This window comes from Thalassophryne amazonica, chromosome 11 (assembly GCF_902500255.1).
Source record: "Thalassophryne amazonica chromosome 11, fThaAma1.1, whole genome shotgun sequence".
In the NCBI taxonomy this organism is placed as follows: domain Eukaryota; kingdom Metazoa; phylum Chordata; class Actinopteri; order Batrachoidiformes; family Batrachoididae; genus Thalassophryne; species Thalassophryne amazonica.
The window spans coordinates 43,807,479-43,825,589 of record NC_047113.1 but is presented as its reverse complement, the minus strand read 5'-3'; the positions used below and the strand labels follow the sequence as shown (position 1 = coordinate 43,825,589).

Here is an 18,111-nt window from a genome sequence, read left to right as displayed (position 1 = left end):
AGAAAAGAAAAAACACTTTTGTAAGAAGTAAGAGTCAAATAGGAAAAACTACACTCAACAAAAATATAAACGCAACACTTTTGGTTTTGCTCCCATTTTGTATGAGATGAACTCAAAGATCTAAAACTTTTTCCACATACACAATATCACCATTTCCCTCAAATATTGTTCACAAACTAGTCTAAATCTGTGATAGTGAGCACTTCTCCTTTGCTGAGATAATCCATCCCACCTCACAGGTGTGCCATATCAAGATGCCGATTAGACACCATGATTAGTGCACAGGTGTGCCTTAGACTGCCCACAATAAAAGGCCACTCTGAAAGGTGCAGTTTTATCACACAGCACAATGCCACAGATGTCGCAAGATTTGAGGGAGCGTGCAATTGGCATGCTGACAGCAGGAATGTCAACCAGAGCTGTTGCTCGTGTATTGAATGTTCATTTCTCTACCATAAGCCGTCTCCAAAGGCGTTTCAGAGAATTTGGCAGTACATCCAACCAGCCTCACAACCGCAGACCACGTGTAACCACACCAGCCCAGGACCTCCACATCCAGCATGTTCACCTCCAAGATCGTCTGAGACCAGCCACTCAGACAGCTGCTGAAACAATCGGTTTGCATAACCAAAGAATTCTGCACAAACTGTCAGAAACCGTCTCAGGGAAGCTCATCTGCATGCTCGTCGTCCTCATCGGGGTCTCGACCTGACTCCAGTTCGTCGTCGTAACTGACTTGAGTGGGCAAATGCTCACATTCATTGGCGTTTGGCACGTTGGAGAGGTGTTCTCTTCACGGATGAATCCCGGTTCACACTGTTCAGGGCAGATGGCAGACAGCATGTGTGGTGTCATGTGGGTGAGCAGTTTTCTGATGTCAATGTTGTGGATCGAGTGGCCCATGGTGGCGGTGGGGTTATGATATGGGCAGGCATCTGTTATGGACGAAGAACACAGGTGCATTTTATTGATGGCATTTTGAATGCACAGAGATACCGTGATGAGATCCTGAGGCCCATTGTTGTGCCATACATCCAAGAACATCAGCTCATGTCACAGCAGGATAATGCACGGCCCCATGTTGCAAGGATCTGTACACAATTCTTGGAAGCTGAAAATGTCCCAGTTCTTGCATGGCCGGCATACTCACCGGACATGTCACCCATTGAGCATGTTTGGGATGCTCTGGACCGGCGTATACGACAGCGTGTACCAGTTCCTGCCAATATCCAGCAACTTCGCACAGCCATTGAAGAGGAGTGGACCAACATTCCACAGGCCACAATTGACAACCTGATCAACTCTATGCGAAGGAGATGTGTTGCACTGCATGAGGCAAATGGTGGTCACACCAGATACTGACTGGTATCCCCCCCCCCAATAAAACAAAACTGCACCTTTCAGAGTGACCTTTTATTGTGGACAGTCTAAGGCACACCTGTGCACTAATCATGGTGTCTAATCAGCATCTTGATATGGCACACCTGTGAGGTGGGATGGATTATCTCAGCAAAGGAGACGTGCTCACTATCACAGATTTAGACTGGTTTGTGAACAATATTTGAGGGAAATGGTGATATTGTGTATGTGGAAAAAGTTTTAGATCTTTGAGTTCATATCATACAAAATGGGAGCAAAACCAAAAGTGTTGCCTTTATATTTTTGTGAGTGTATATTCACTGTTAAATATAACATAATGGAAGGGAACTGTGCAAAAACAGGTGATTTGAGTACAGTATCATGAAGATAAAAGTGATTAGTTTATGACGAATTTTGAGCTTTTGACTAGTTAACCCATTTTCTGACAAACATTGGGAAATTAAGGTTGGACAGACGGTTAATGAGCCGACAATATGGCAGCAGACTGTGTGGGCTCAGACATAAAAAGCTAAACTAGATCAAAAGTGTGCAGAAAATACAGCAACAGCACAACCACATTTCAAAGTATCAGGCATGCCAGGAAATGTTGAATGGGCTTTTCAATAAAATACTGAAACTAATTTCCAGAAAAGTAACCATTTACCAATAGAGTATTTTAGAATTGGGCTGGACATTTGACCTTGACCTCTGACCTTGGATATTGATTCATCCTAAACAAATTGAAATTACTTCTTTCCATCCATATGCCCTATGTACCTGCCAGGTTTGATCAACTTATTGCTAGCATACTTGCATAGTACACACACAGCTCTGTAGAGAGCATAGGCCTCCGGTGTTGTTGCTATACAAATGTGGCACATTGGTATGAAATTGCACTTAAAAAATATCTGCATCAGAGCACTGACTTTCATTCCCCTTCTCTCCAGAGCATATCTCCACTTTTCCAGGCTAGACTCAACCTGTTCTCTACTTTCACTGCAGATCACAATGTCATCTGAAAACATCATAGTCCATGGAGACTCCTCTCTGATCCCATCAGTCAAACTGTCCATCACCACTGCAAACATGAAAGGACTCAGAGCTGATCCTTGGTATAATCCCACCTCCACGTTGAATGAGTGTGTCATTCCTACTGCGCATCTCACCGCTGTCACTGTCCTTGTACATATCCTGCACCACCCTCACATACTTCCCCACCACTCCAGACTTCCTCCTGCAATACCACAACTCTTGGCACCCTATTACACATTATGTCTTAATCCACAAACACACAATGCAACTCCTTCTGACCTTCTCTATACTTTTCCATCAGTACTCTCAGAGCAAACATTGCATCTATAGTGGTCTTTCTTGGCATGAAACCATATTGCTTCTCATAGGTAATCTGTTTTCTAAGCCTAGCTTCTACTGCCCTTTCACATAATGTCATGCTGTGGTCTGCAGCTTTGCACATCACTTTTGTTCTTAAAAATAGGAACCGGCACACTTAAGCTCCACTCCTCAGGCATCTTTTCACTTTCCAAGATTTTATAAAACAATCTGGTTTGAAACTTCACTGCCATCTCTCCTAGACATTTCCTTGCCTCCACTAGAATGTCATTTGGACAAACTGCCTTTCCACTCATCATGTTCTTCATAGCTGCCCTTGATTCATCCTTATTAATTTCTTGCACTTCCTGATTGACGCTCTCCACATCATTCAGCTCTCTCTCTCTCTCTCTCTCTCTCTCTCTCTCTCTCTCTCTCTCTCTCTCTCTCTCTCTCTCTCTCCTCTCTCTCTTTTCATTCATCAGCTCCTCAAAATATTCCCTCCACCTTCTGAATACACTTTCCTTGCTTGTCAGTGCTTTACCACCCTAACCTGCTGCACATCGTTTCCAGCTCTGTGCCTTTGTCTGGCCAACTGGTACAAGTCCTTTTCGCCTTCCTTGGTGTTTAATTTTTTTTGTACAGTTCACTATAAGCATTTTCTTCATCTCTCTGACTATCCCAATTCTTTTTTACCAACCTCTTTCTCCTTGTACTTTCCTGAACATCTTTGTTCCACCACCAAGTTTTCTTGTCTTCCTTCCACTATCCAGATGACACATGCAAAACCTTACTAACTCTATCCCTTACCACATCTGCAGTCCTTTTCCAACTGTCCAAAATCACTTCACCTTCATGCACTTCCTGTCTCAGCTGCACACTGAATTTCACACAATAGTCTTCCTCCTTAAGCTTTCACCATCTGATCCTTTGTTGAGCTCTGACTCTCTTCCTCTTTTTAACCTCTAAATCATCCTACAAACCACCATCCTACGCTGTCTAGCTACAATCTCTTCTACCACCACATTACAGTCTTCAGTTTCTTTAGGTTACATCTCTTACAAAGAATGTAGTCCACCTGTGTGCACCTTCCTCCAATCTTTTACCCTGTGCTCCTCTGATTTCTAAAAATAAATTTTCACTACGGCCATGTCCATCTTTTTTGCAAAATCTACTATCATCTGCCTTTCCACACTCCTGTCCTTCATACCATAACTACCCATTACTTCCTCATCACCTCTGTTTCCTTCACCAACATGACCATTGAAGTCTGCTCCTATCACCACTCTTTCATGCTGGGGCACAATGTCCACCACCTCACCTAACTCACTCAAGAAATTTACCAGTAGTCTTCTCTTTTATCACACAGGCGATGAGGGTGAAGAGACTCTGTCTCAGACGAGCTGCTGTGGTCTGAAATGACGCATGCACAGATGCAAAAGGCAGACCAATTTTTAGGGGCGAACTGTTTGGTCTGCAACACCGGCACTCAGAATGTACTGGCTGCACACCCCATGCTGAATTTATTCTATGATGGTACTGGCAGATATTATCTTTTTATAAACATAGTTCAGGGCTAACACAGCTTATTTTAAGCTTAACAAGCTTGTTGCTATGACTGCCAAAGTTTTGTAGTCCAGTTTGCGACCTTACACTCACTCAATATAAAAGATCATGTTTAAAATTCATATTTTGATCAATGAAATTATAGGGATGTGCACCAAATTAAATATATTGTTGAAATGCTATTATTTCAACACTTTTTTATGATGGTCCATGTATTATTTTCTGAGAAACGGATGGAAATCTATTAAATCATCCTATCTCCCAATATTAAAAATAATGAAGAAAAAATCCTATCCACTCTTTTAATTATTCGATCTGCTCTAAACATTAATGCACTGAAAAAAGTGAAACACAGTGCACTTCATTCAAAGTATTTATTTACATTGTTCTAATGGAAAAATGTGGTTTCCAGTTTAAATCTGCTGGAATCACTTTACAAAATCATAAATATACATTGTGAGAAAATAAAAAATTAGCTGTAACAAATTACATCAATTTTTTAAGTTGATCCAAAGTAGCATTTTTTTTCAGTGTGGTATCCACATTGGGTCAAATCACATCCTTTTACCAAGTTTCAAGAAAATCGGTTCAGTGTTTTTTGTGTAATCCTGGTCGTACTGAAAACATAAAATCCTTGTCGGAAGTAACAATATTAGTGCCAGACTGGAAAGTTTGTTGTGCACAGAGAACTTCTTCTCCACGCAATTTTCCCCACAAAACCCACTTTCCTGGCAAATGTATGACTCTAGGCAACTGAAAAATCTGCAGACGCACAAAATAAGAGCTACAAAAAATTAAAAATCTAGATCTGTGTGGTTACTGGAACCAGCACTCAGGTAAATGGATGGCATTTATATAGCACTTTTCCATCTTCATCAGGCACTCAAAGTGCTTTGCAATTATGCCTCACATTCACCCATTCACACAAATAAACTCACACACCGATGTCAGGGTGCTGCCATGCAAGGCACTCACTACACAATGGGAGCAACTTGGGGATTAAGGACCTTGCCCAAGGGTCCTTAGTGATTTTCCAGTCAAGCTGGGATTTGAACTGAAGATCCTCTGGTCTTAAGCCCAACGCTTAACCACTAGATCATCACCTCCCCATAGGTAGGAGGACACATCTGGGACTGTCAGTTCCAACGTGTCATATCTCGCTTTTTTATTTGTTACTCTTTACAGCCTGTGCCCATTAATCCACACACATGTTGTTGTTGTTGTTGTCCATTTGATTGCTACTGTTTTGGTCGGGGTCGCCACAGTGGATACAGCCAGATCCGCATTGGAATTTGGCACAAGTTGTAAGCAGGATGCTCTTCCTGATGCAACTCCAGTGTAACCTGCAACACACACAGCTGCTGGTGTTCCAAAGAGGTCACCCATCCAAGTACTAACCAGGTCCCACACTGCTTAGCTCCTAAGATCTGACTGGTTCAAGGCTGTGGGTTGGTGGCAATATTTGCGTTGGCAGAGGAATGCACTGAGTGCCTGTCTAGTTAGACTTCACAAAAACTTCCACTGACACGCAATAATACAAATACATGCGTTTTAAAGATAGAACTATTTAAGGGATATTAAATCATTTTTTGCTTGTGTTAATTACTCTGGTTTTCTATTCAATTTTAGTTGTTCCTGTTCAGTAAATCATTCAGTAATAAAAATGAGTCAGTATTTGCGAAGCACACTGTTGAACAACGGGAGGCGCCATTTCCACGCATATGGCACTGATGGAAAGTTTAAACATTTTTCCCACATTGGAGCAGCGAGAGCTGCCTCGATTCTCATGCACTGATGTTATTTTGCGTCACGCGTCATTGTGGCCCACCAAAGGCTGCGCTTTATAAATAGGTTTAGAATGGAACGACTGGAACCTCCTCCTGGACTCTGCGCTGAGCTTGGCGCATCCTTTACGCACAGCACGCGCGCTCTCCTGAATGGAGCAGCTTCAGTGATTCATGAGCAGGAGGACACGAAAACTGACCATCTTTTTCACCCTGGAAATTAAATCCACTCACTAATAAGTTTGATTTGTCTGGCGCGTATAGCAGTCCGCGTCCACGCGCGCACTGCTTGAGTCATTTGAATTTTTCAGAACTTTGAAATTCACTCCTCGGGTCATTTTGTTTTTAAATATACGCTTCTGTATACATATATATTTTTCTCCCTCATCTGACAATCGGATCATTTCCACGATGGCCGTGTGAGTGGAGATGGATTTAGATGTGCAGGATGTGAACCGCTCCAACACTTTGTCCAGGAACGAGAGCGACGACGCACTGCGCGCGTCCTCAGCCGGAGTGTCCACTGCGCTGGCCAGCGTGCTGATCTTCACCATCGTGGTTGACATTATGGGTAACGTGCTCGTCATCCTGTCCGTGTACAGGAACAAAAAGCTCAGGAATGCAGGTGAACCCAAAAAGCTTTGACGCATTTTGTTCCTTGGACGTGCAGCTGGTGCGCTAGGTCAGTCGTTAGATTTTGATTGCTGATTGTTATTAAAATACTATTTTCAGATGATGTTTTGTAGGTGACCTCTGTGTTGCACCGTTTAGGAGCGGGCAGCCTTGCCCGTCTGTCTTAATTTATCTCCATAAATCATAACACTTAGTTCTTCACCCAGGATCAATCACACCTCTATATGAGTGTGAGAAGTGAAGGTAACCTGCCTGTTCTCTGTGCAGGTTTTATGTTGGATGCAACCTCATATGTTGCTGTATGAAGGTGAAAATGATATTTTTCATCATCACTTTAACATTTTTTATTTCCCCCTGTCTTGGCCGATTGCTCTGTCCTTCCAGACTCAAACCTGTACTATGTCAGCTCCTTTTATGTCCACTGTACTGCACTATGTTGAATTTTAGAAAGTAAATTTAGTGTATCTCCACCTAGCAGATGCAATTTTCTCCATGGCTACTGGCTCTGAGCGTCTGATTAACTTTAAAGATATGCACAGTCTTGTGACTCGGTGGTTCAGACTTGAGTTGGGACAATTAGTTGTAAAACCACCAAGAAATTCTTGATGGGTTACATCATCTAACTTAAATTGTTCAGTAATTTCAGCAAGAATATAAAGGTTTTGACATGTTCACATTTTTGTTATGTGTCGGACGCAGCCCGGAGAACCGACCAGCGTTTGAAGGACCCAGTATAAAATAAGCAGAGCACAGTACAAAGGATAACAGAGTTTAATAAACATAACAGTGAAGTGATACGAAAACAACAAAAGAGTGCGCGGTCTGGCGTGGTGGATTGCGGCGCGCTCCCAGCAGCGCTAACGGTCCGGAGCCAGAAAACTGTTCGGACCCAAGGACCCCGCCGACACCCCCCAGGTGGCCGCGACAAACCGAGTCTGTGAAAGAAGAAATCATTATGTGAGTCCACACTCAACACACAGAGAGACCACTCAAAGGTGTGCAAACAGCAAACACTTCCTGGCTTAATTGCAAATCAGCTTCCCACCCTGCAGGCATAGAACACCCCGTTCACAAAACTCCACTGCAGTGGAAGCTGATTTAAACGACTAACATACAGCTCAATATAATAAGGTGTGAGGGACACCACATTTACTGACTGTATAAATGTTAGTCACAAAACCAAACGTACCTCAGGAAGTGTGCTGACGAGCGTGAGACCTCACCCCCTCTTCTTTCACAGACCATGCATCAAACCTGGACGTTCTCTGCATCCACTGATGGGAGATGGCTCTAGAGACGACGATCTCACCCGTCTGGTCACAAGGTCGAGTCTCTGACAAACACACACTGTGCACTCCAGACTTAAATGCCACCATGTTCCAATCCGTGTAGATGCACCACAGCTGTGAGTCCTGACGAGCTGCACGTGATCAGCCTCAGGTGATCAGGGTGAGGTCCTGATAAACTCAGCTACACAGCCACTCAGTCCCAAATGCGCACCACCTGGGAGGAAAACCAAAAGACAGAAACAGAAGACACACAAAAGCCAGCCAGGCACGCCAGCCACAACAGCACCCCACCCTCACGGGAAGCCTCCCGGCGACCACACAAACCTGGCCCAGGAGAAACACCCCCCTCCAGGGACCATGGCTGGAAACCGTATCTGCATTCGTCTTCCAACAGAATCTTCATTTAACAGAACGGTTGATGTCTTCTCCTCTGGCTGCATCTTTGCCTTTGTTTCTGTCAGTCACTTAGCACAGGTGTGGCCAGGAGTTCTTAAACCTGTGCGGTCAGTCCTTGTCCAACCATGTTCAGTCTGACTAGTCATAAAACAAAAAAGACAAACACAAACAACCAAACCACCCCCCCCCCCCCCCTCCCCAGAGGACCGTTCCATCAAACCCCGGGAAGGGGAGAAAAGAAAAACAACCCAAACTTAAGCTTGCAAATAACAATGCTAACACCACCCCCTCCCCAGAGGACCGTTCCATCAAACCCCGGGGAAGGGGAGAAAAGAAAAACCCAAACTTAAGCTTGCAAATAAAAATGCTAACACCCCCCCCCCCCTAACGACATGTAGGGACCAACACCCCCCAGAGGACATCCCGCCAGCTCCAGGAGTAATAACCACAGCCGAGGTCCCTCTGGGATCCAACGTCACCCACAGGGACTCCCAGCGCCTCCCAGAGGACCATTCCATCAACCCCAGGAGACGCCTCCCCTCATGACCAACGGACCCAGCCCCGGCCGTCTATGGCTAGATGGACCCACAGCCCTTTCCCTCCCAGAGGACACCACAGTCACACCCTGAGGGCGGAAACTGGGGGGAAAAACAAAAGGAAAGAAAAAAAAAACATACAAACAAAACAACCCCAACCCCACCCCCTTGGCGCAGTGGAAACTGGAAGCACGTCCAGCGTCACCAACCGTGACTATACCCCAGAAGCCAACCGGGAGGAGTGGAACAGCGGTTATGGCAGACGGCACAAAACGGCGCCACTCCTCCGACTTCCAAACCAGCCACCAGCTGCGGGTATATCCCACTGCCCCAAACCTCAGCCACGCCGATGGCAGATGGCTCAAAGGCGCGCTGAAGCCGGAGGTGGAAAAGGGAATCAACAAACAAAAACACCCCCCCAGGTGCAGAGGTTACCTGGGAAACGCCCAGCATAACCAAACTGCACCACTCCAGCAACGCCGACAACCTATGGCTCACACGGCTGGAGCCAGAGGAGAAGAGAGGGAATAAAAAGAAAATACCCCAAAACCCCCCCTCCCCTCCCGGGTGCAGAGGTTACCTGGGAAACACCCAGCATAACCAAACTGCACCACTCCAGCAACGCCGACTCTACGGCTCACCTGGCTGGAGTCAGAGGAGAAAAGAGGGCATAACAAAAAACAAAACAAAAAAAAGAAAAAACAACCCAATTACCCCCCCATCACCCCCCAGGGGACCGTCCCATCAAACCCTGGGGAGGTGAAACTAAAACAAATAAAAAGAAAGACTAACAAACAGTTATTTGGGTCCTTTCCATGTTCCAAACAGAACTGCAGGGTCACGACCCCAGACACTAATAGTGTAAAAAAATCCCACACAAAAACCAACTCAAAAAACACCCACACAAAATGAACTAACACAAAACAAATAAGTGACGTATACCGTTAAGCTCAAACAAATCGAACACACCTGTTCCAACTTAAGAGCTTAACGGTAATGTGACTCAGTCACCAACAGAGGGAGCAAGAGTGCTAAAAATGAAAAACCCCCTTTGGTGACAGAAAATAATTCATGCTGCTTTTCCTGTGAGCAGCTGTGTGTAACACAAAACCAAAAACGTGCTCAACTAAATAACGCCGGAGCTAAACAACAGACGCAGTAGCTATCTTTACCCGGGGAAACGGGGCTACAACTGTAACACAGGAAGCTCAGCGACCCGTGCCACAGAGCTCCGCCGTGCGCGTTCACCCATTACAGACACACTCTTGCAGCTCCCGTTTAAACCTCTTATCCGGTCGGAGCGTGACGCAAAGCCGTCGCCAGTCACACTCCACCACGACCCACGGATAAGGCACAAACACAGGAAACACGGCTGCAAGAGAGCACGAATCAGTATTCAGTAATGGGTTCTCAAACACGCACCATCCGGGCGGAGAGCACCCTCACCTGATCCGGATAACTTCTGAATGTCTGCTGCCGCCTTCCTGGCGCGTTACCGTCTCTGCTACCACTGGGTCCGTGATGTTTGGCCAGAGACTACTGTTATGTGTCGGACGCAGCCCGGAGAACCGACCAGCGTTTGAAGGACCCAGTATAAAATAAGCAGAGCACGGTACAAAGGATAACAGAGTTTAATAAACATAACAGTGAAGTGATACGAAAACAACAAAAGAGTGCGCGGTCTGGCGTGGTGGATTGCGGTGCGCTCCCAGCAGCGCTAACGGTCCAGAGCCAGAAAACTGTTCAGACCCAAGGACCCCGCCGACACCCCCCAGGTGGCCGCGACAAACCGAGTCTGTGAAAGAAGAAATCATTATGTGAGTCCACACTCAACACACAGAGAGACCACTCAAAGGTGTACAAACAGCAAACACTTCCTGGCTTAATTGCAAATCAGCTTCCCACCCTGCAGGCATAGAACACCCCGTTCACAAAACTCCACTGCAGTGGAAGCTGATTTAAACGACTAACATACAGCTCAATATAATAAGGTGTGAGGGACACCACATTTACTCACTGTATAAATGTTAGTCACAAAACCAAACGTACCTCAGGAAGTGTGCTGACGAGCGTGAGACCTCACCCCCTCCTCTTTCACAGACCATGCATCAAACCTGGACGTTCTCTGCATCCACTGATGGGAGATGGCTCTAGAGATGACGATCTCACCCGTCTGGTCACAAGGTCGAGTCTCTGGCAAACACACACTGTGCACTCCAGACTTAAATGCCACCATGTTCCAATCCGTGTAGATGCACCACAGCTGTGAGTCCTGACAAGCTGCACGTGATCAGCCTCAGGTGATCAGGGTGAGGTCCTGATAAACTCAGCTACACAGCCACTCAGTCCCAAATGCGCACCACCTGGGAGGAAAACCAAAAGACAGAAACAGAAGACACACAAAAGCCAGCCAGCCACGCCAGCCACAACAATTTTAACAAGTTGAAAATTTAGTAGATGTTGCTGCAAAACTGGTTTGCAACGTAATTTATTCTGACTTATGTGAAAGAACTTAAAACAATTTTCAGAAAATCAAGGTAAGAATTTGCATGAACATTTCTGAGTAGAATGGAAATAATGTGGTTCGCGGATTTTCTTCCGGTTTCTGCAGCTTTCGTGTTATGTATGAAGGGGCCCTAACACGAAATGGGGAACCACAAACCATCCACCTGCTGGCGTGAGGGTCCCATGGTCGCACAGGCATGCACGACACACCGGCGACAGTTTTGTGCACATTCGCATGCGTGCACGAACACAGTGCGAGCAGCTGGAACGTGTTGCACCACACTGTGCTGCTGATGTGGAGGAAAATAAAATAAAAACTGGGGGAAGGGGGAGCGACACACGCACACGCCACATGTGTGTTGCCGCACTCATGGAGGCACTTACACAAATTTCACTACCAGCTTGAAAGTGATCCTCTGCTCACTATTTTCATGCTGACAGCGCAAACGGCCACACATTTTCTAAGTGGCCAGCGAGCGGTGTTGGATGTTCATGTGTGACACCTGGAATTTGGCCGACACCTGCTGTGAGAGGGATTGAATGGGCTCTCACAGGCACTGTCTGTCTGTTGGCCGCTAGTGTGCGCAAATAGTTATAGCGACAGGTGTACGAGGCATTAGAGGCAGCTCCGATTTTTCACAAATGGCATGCAATTCCTCCTTCATGTACTAGTCATCTTCAATCAGGTTATGTGTGAAGGGGCCCTTAAAGAAGTTAGAATAACTTAAATGAAATAAGTTAGCTACCTGATAATACTAAAAACCTTTTAATTAAGTTGATTCAACTTATGTGAATTCAGTAACTCAGTATGTGCAGTGCATGCTGGGTTGAGACAAAGTTTACGACTACCCAAAACACATGATAAGGGCAAACAGCAACATAAATACTGAAGATTTTGAGCACTGGAAAGTGGACGCTTTGAATTTTGCAAAAAAATCAGGGCTGCAAAATAGGTGGAAAGTGGACTAAAGAATTTGTGGCCCTTTCTACACACTCACACCACAAAATATCCCCATACTACTAAAGAAAGAAGATGAACAGGAGGCTGCTAAGAAAGAATATTATACTTTAATGATGTTTGAAGTTAACGGTTGTCAGCTGAGAATCCCCAACCTGTAGAAACTGTTTGTTGGTTGAGAAAACGATACATCGGCAGCATGCAAACAGCCCAGCCCCGCTGCATGTATATAGATATTAATAGTATCTCCTATTGTGGTTGGTGCCACGGAAACACAAGGATTGGATTTCAGGATGTAGATAGCCACACACAAAAGGTAAGTGCAAAAAACAAGGTGTTTAATGTTCCGGTGACAGTAATGAATATCACGGTGACAAGAATCTCCACCGTGGGAAAATCCAAAACAAAGTAAAGACAGACATAGTAACAAAACTAATAACCACAAAACAAATGTCAAAAGTGATAGTGAGATGATGAAACTTACAGCTGGATGATCACAGAAGGACAACAGGTGAAACGGGGAGCATGAACTGAAATGGAGACAATCAACTGGCCAAGAATGTAAACCAAGGTGTGACTTAAATACAAACTAGCTGATTGCAAACAGGTGTGATGATGATAAACAGAACCGAGGGGGCACGTGGGTAAGTCAACAAGTGTACAAAGATGATAAACAAACAGGCAACCCGAGTGGAAATATAAACACTGAACCAACAGAATGACAGAGGTAAACAACAGAACTACAATAAAAGTTAATTAAAAAAAAAGACATGAATCATAAAGAAGAAACACAAATAAGGAGACATTTGGTATGCTTATGTATTTTGGGTCATGAATGAACGCTGCAAAAACAGAAAATTGATAGGACAAATATTTTTGGAGAAATTAGCAATTACAGCTAACCAGTAAACAATGGGCATTGCGGGTTTTGAGGTTTTAAATATTATTGTGGTTCATGTTAGTCTAACAGTGTTGTTATTGATTTATTGTGCTTTTATAGTTCAATTGGTACAGCCAGTTTAGTTAAATGTTATGTTGCCTTTACCATGAGTGACGTAAGTCTCATGTTAGTACCATGACTGAAATGTGTAGTGGTTTTAATGTTTTTTTTGTTGTTGTTTTTTGTCAAATTAAAAGCAGCTGCATACAGTAGTTGTGCATGAGTAGGTGTGTGCAACTTCGATTACAAACTATGGTCAGCGGACATTTGCTGTTTGGTGCTTATGTATTTTGGGTCAAGGATGAACGCTGCAAAAATGCAGAGTTGATAGGACTAATATTTTTGGAGAAGCTATGGATATTAGATAACAGCAATGTCCATTGTTGATTGTTAACTACTTTGTGGACTCACACGCCATTCCAGCAGAGGGCAGTCAGTCATCTTTATATTAAAAGTGTGAGTGTGGTGAGTGACTTTATTTAGTAAGTTCAATGTAAGTACATAATATAATTGTAAATATGTTAAAAACACATGGATGACACAAGAAAGTGAAACACTTATTTCCATTATCGTCCATTTAAATATCAAATGACAAAATGGAAGTAAAAATAAAATAATAATAATAATGTGGATATGATAACAAGAACCTAAACAATTTCTAAATACAACCCCAATTCCAATGAAGTTGGGACATTGGGTAAAATGTAAATAAAAACAGAATACAATGATTTGCAAATCCTCTTCAACCTATATTCAACTGAATACACCACAAAGACAAGATATTTAATGTTCAAACTGATAAACCTTATTGTTTTTGTGCAAATATTTGCTCATTTTGAAATTGATGCCTGCAACACTTTCAAAAAAGTTGGGACAGTGGTATGTTTACCGCTGTGTTACATCACCTTTCCTTCTAACAACACTCAATAAGCGTTTGGGAATTGAGGACACTAATTGTTGAAGCTTTGTAGGTGGAATTCTTCCCCATTCTTGCTTGATGTACGACTTCATTTGTTCAACAGTACGGAGTCTGTGTTGTCGTATTTTGCGCTTCATATTGCGCCACACATTTCAATGGGCAACAGGTCTGGACTACAGGCAGGCCAGTCTAGTACCAGCACTCTTTTACTATGAAGCCACGCTGTTGCAGAATGTGGCTTGGCATTGTGTTGCTGAAATAAGCAGGGACGTCCCTGAAAAAGACGTTGCTTGGATGGCAGCATGTGTTGCCCCAAAACCTGGATGTACCTTTCAGCATTGATGGTGCCATCAGATGTGTAAGTTGGCCATGCCATGGGCACTAACACACCCCCATACCATCACAGATGCTGGCTTTTCAGCTGGTGTAAATTGTCCTTTTTAGATATCAACGTGAATAAAAGAGATGATAATTGATTTCAGGAAAAAGCAGGATGACATTTCTCCTGTAGTTATTAATGGACTGGCTGTGGAAGTTGTACAGAACTATAAATACCTTGGAACCTTTATTGAGAGTGGTTTAACCCATACTCGGACTGATAATCTGTGATTTGGGGCATTTGCCCGGTGGGCCGCTGCACGTTTAGACGTGCGTGGGCCGGCCCTCCCATATTTATAGAGATTATGGAAATATACAGTGTTCTTGAACCGCGCGCTGCTGTCAACACGAGGAAAGTCCGTGATCGGTGAAGCTACAGCATTTAATCGGCGCAGCTGCAGAGCCACTTCCTGAATTTGTGGCAAAATAAAAGTTCTGTAGTGTTTCATACACGGTACAGTCTTATTCTAGGTTTCAGTTTTGTTTCCGTTTGATCACACAATGGAGACTTACATCGAGCACAATGATTGACATGACCAACAGCCAATGACAATTGGAGAAGCATACAGGGTGGCCAATCAGATTGCAGGAAGAGCAGAAGGCCGCTCCGCCCCTGTGAATGGACTGACTCCTCGGCGCCTGGACGTCTCTCCGCTCTCCTACTGATTACAAAGTTGGAATCGTTTCTTTTATCCTAATTAACTGTGCTTTACTTTTGTTAATCTTAAATGCAACAGCTACGGACTTCAGCTCCTTAATTTGCTGCTGTGTGAATCCTAGCAGTGGTTACACATTACCTCTCTCTCTCTCTCTCTCTCTCCTCTCTCTCTCTCACTCACACACACACACACACACACACACACACACTTTGGAGACACAAAAACTTTTTTCCGCTTGTGTGCTGCTTTTGCTTCCGTTTCGTCAGACCCGGCGCCAGAAAAAAAAAAAAAAAAAAAAAAAAAAAAAAATATATATATATATATATATATATATATTAAGGGGGCGAGGGGTTTATCATCACTACCCCCCCCCCCCAAAAGAAAAAGTGCGCACCGGAGGAGACGTGCGCTCCTGGAAAGCTCGTGTATTTACGCTGCACCGTTGTAAGAGACTGACTAAGAGTGAAGAGTGATGACAATATTTTTTAAATTATTATTTGAACGTATAGACGCTCGGTCAAGTGATCTCCTGCATACCACAGAGCCGGTGTTCTGTCGAGATGAGGTGCGCCAACTTTCGACACTCTGAGCTGTGACGTACCTTGGCATTGTCCAGTAGGACGACGCGTCGGGCCAAAACATGGAAGACTCGTGGCAGAAACCACTGATCTCTACAAAATGGATTGGACCAATCCGATTGGTGCAGAGACCACTGATCTGTACAAAACATTAACGTGTGACAGGACTGCTCATTTATAGAGCAGTTTTCTGAAGAAAAAATCATTGGAAATGTTTTTTTGTTGTTGTTACCTCAAAATTTCTGATTACTGTTAAAAAGTTTAGAACACTTGTAATTAAAATAGGTAAATAAATCAATAAATGGTTCTTTAGAAACCTTTCATCTGTATTAAAACCACCTGTTATTTCAGATTAGATAATTTCTTGTTCAGACATTTATTTTTAGACAAATAAAATAACATGGAAACTTGTATATTTTTGAAGTCTGGTAGATTATATATATCTTATTTCAACCAGAAAAACAAACACTAAATAAATAGAAATGTTATTATAAATGCAAAAGGAAATAATTGAACAAGGACTGCAGTGTGATTGTAAAGTAGGATTTCTGTGACATAAACCTCATGATGTTTTATATATATATATATATACGAGGGCTGTCCGTAAAGTATAGGTCCTTTTTATTTTTTTCAAAAACTATATGGATTTCATTCATATGTTTTTTACGTCAGACATGCTTGAACCCTCGTGCGCATGCGTGAGTTTTTCCATGCCTGTTGGTGACGTCATTCGCCTGTGAGCACTCCTTGTGGGAGGAGTCATCCAGCCCCTCGTCGGAATTCCTTTGTCTGAGAAGTTGCTGAGAGACTGGCGCTTTGTTTGATCAAAATTTTTTCTAAACCTGTGAGACACATCGAAGTGGACATTGTTCGAAAAATTAAGCTGGTTTTCAGTGAAAATTTTAACAGCTGGTGAGAGATTTTGAGGTGATTCTGTCGCTTTAAGGACTTTTCACAGTGCGAGACGTCGCGCAGCGCTCTCAGGCAGCGTCATCAGCCTGTTTCAAGCTTAAAACCTCCACATTTCAGGCTCTGTTGATCCAGGACGTCGTGAGAGAACAGAGAAGTTTCAGAAGAAGTCGGTTTCAGCATTTTATCCGGATATTCCACTGTTAAAGGAGATTTTTTTAATGAAAGACGTGCGGACGGATTGCAGCGTCGGCTCGCAGCCGCCGCGACGCTCCGTCACAGGAAAAACACCTCTGTTGGAAGCCTTGAGGACAAGTTGGAACATCTCCAGCTGACTCACTCCACTGAAAGCCATCAAAAGCCAACTGGATTTTAACAAATGGTTATCAACACGGAGGTGTTTTTCCTGTGCCGCCACACCGCGTCGGCTGCGTCCCGACGCACACACACACATATATAGTCATTTAAACTTGTAATTTTGTCAAAATATGTAATTGCCTTTAATGTTATCAGGATGCCCCCTCGTGGCGCCGGGAACGCGTTTTGTACTATGATCAAGGTGAAATGACAGTGAAAGTGTATGTTTAGGTGTGTGTTCATGGTGTTTAGGTGTATAGTATTTGTTCATTGGGGGTTCAGTATGGACGGGTGGGTGTGCGTGTTTGGGGGTGGATTCGTCGGGCCAATAGTGGGCTGGTCCAGAGGAAAAATGCCAGGGCCGAAGTTTGTTCCCAGTCCGACCCTGGTTTAACCTTTGAGTGTCAGATTGACCAGGTATGTACGAAAGCTCACCAACGCATGCATTTTTACCGTAAACTCAGGCATTTTAATGTGGACAGCAATTTTATGAAGGTGTTTTATTGCTGTTTTATTGAATCTGTTCTTACCTTTTCTATTATCTACTGGTATAGGTTTTTAACTTTGAAAAACTAAAACCGTCTGCATCTGACAGGCGTGTGAGGGAGAACACAAATACAAGGCTCACACAGACAGCTCTTGTTGAAAGATGGTTTTAATGAGGTAAGCAGTGGTCGGTACACGGGCAGGTAGTCCAAAATACACAGCAGCAGTACAACGATCATCAGGCTGAGACGAGGTCGGAACAGACAGGCAGGAGGTCGAAAACACAGTGAAGCAGGCAGGACTAGCGAACACGGAATCAAGAGCTGGATAGAAGGCACAGGGCGCATCAATCTGGCGAGGAACAGACACAGACATTGAGCATATATACCCCCAGAAGCCAATCAGCTAATCCAGGACAGGTGTGCATGGAAGGGACCAGAAACAGGGCGTGGCGAGAGAGCGAGACAGCAACAGACAGACCCCAACAAGAACAGGAACATAAAGAAAAATATACATGAACAAACGGAAGA

At 43.9% G+C, this 18,111-nt stretch overlaps 1 protein-coding gene across 1 annotated transcript in view; it reads left to right on the top strand.

Moving 5' to 3' along the window:
* Window positions 1-6,467: 6,467 nt before the first annotated feature.
* Window positions 6,468-18,111, top strand: part of LOC117520774 (melatonin receptor type 1B-like) — a 55,099-nt gene continuing 43,455 nt past the window's right edge. The window contains exon 1 of the mRNA XM_034182098.1: window positions 6,468-6,663. Within this exon, the coding sequence (XP_034037989.1) occupies window positions 6,468-6,663 (196 nt within the window). The remainder of the gene's footprint in view (window positions 6,664-18,111) is intronic.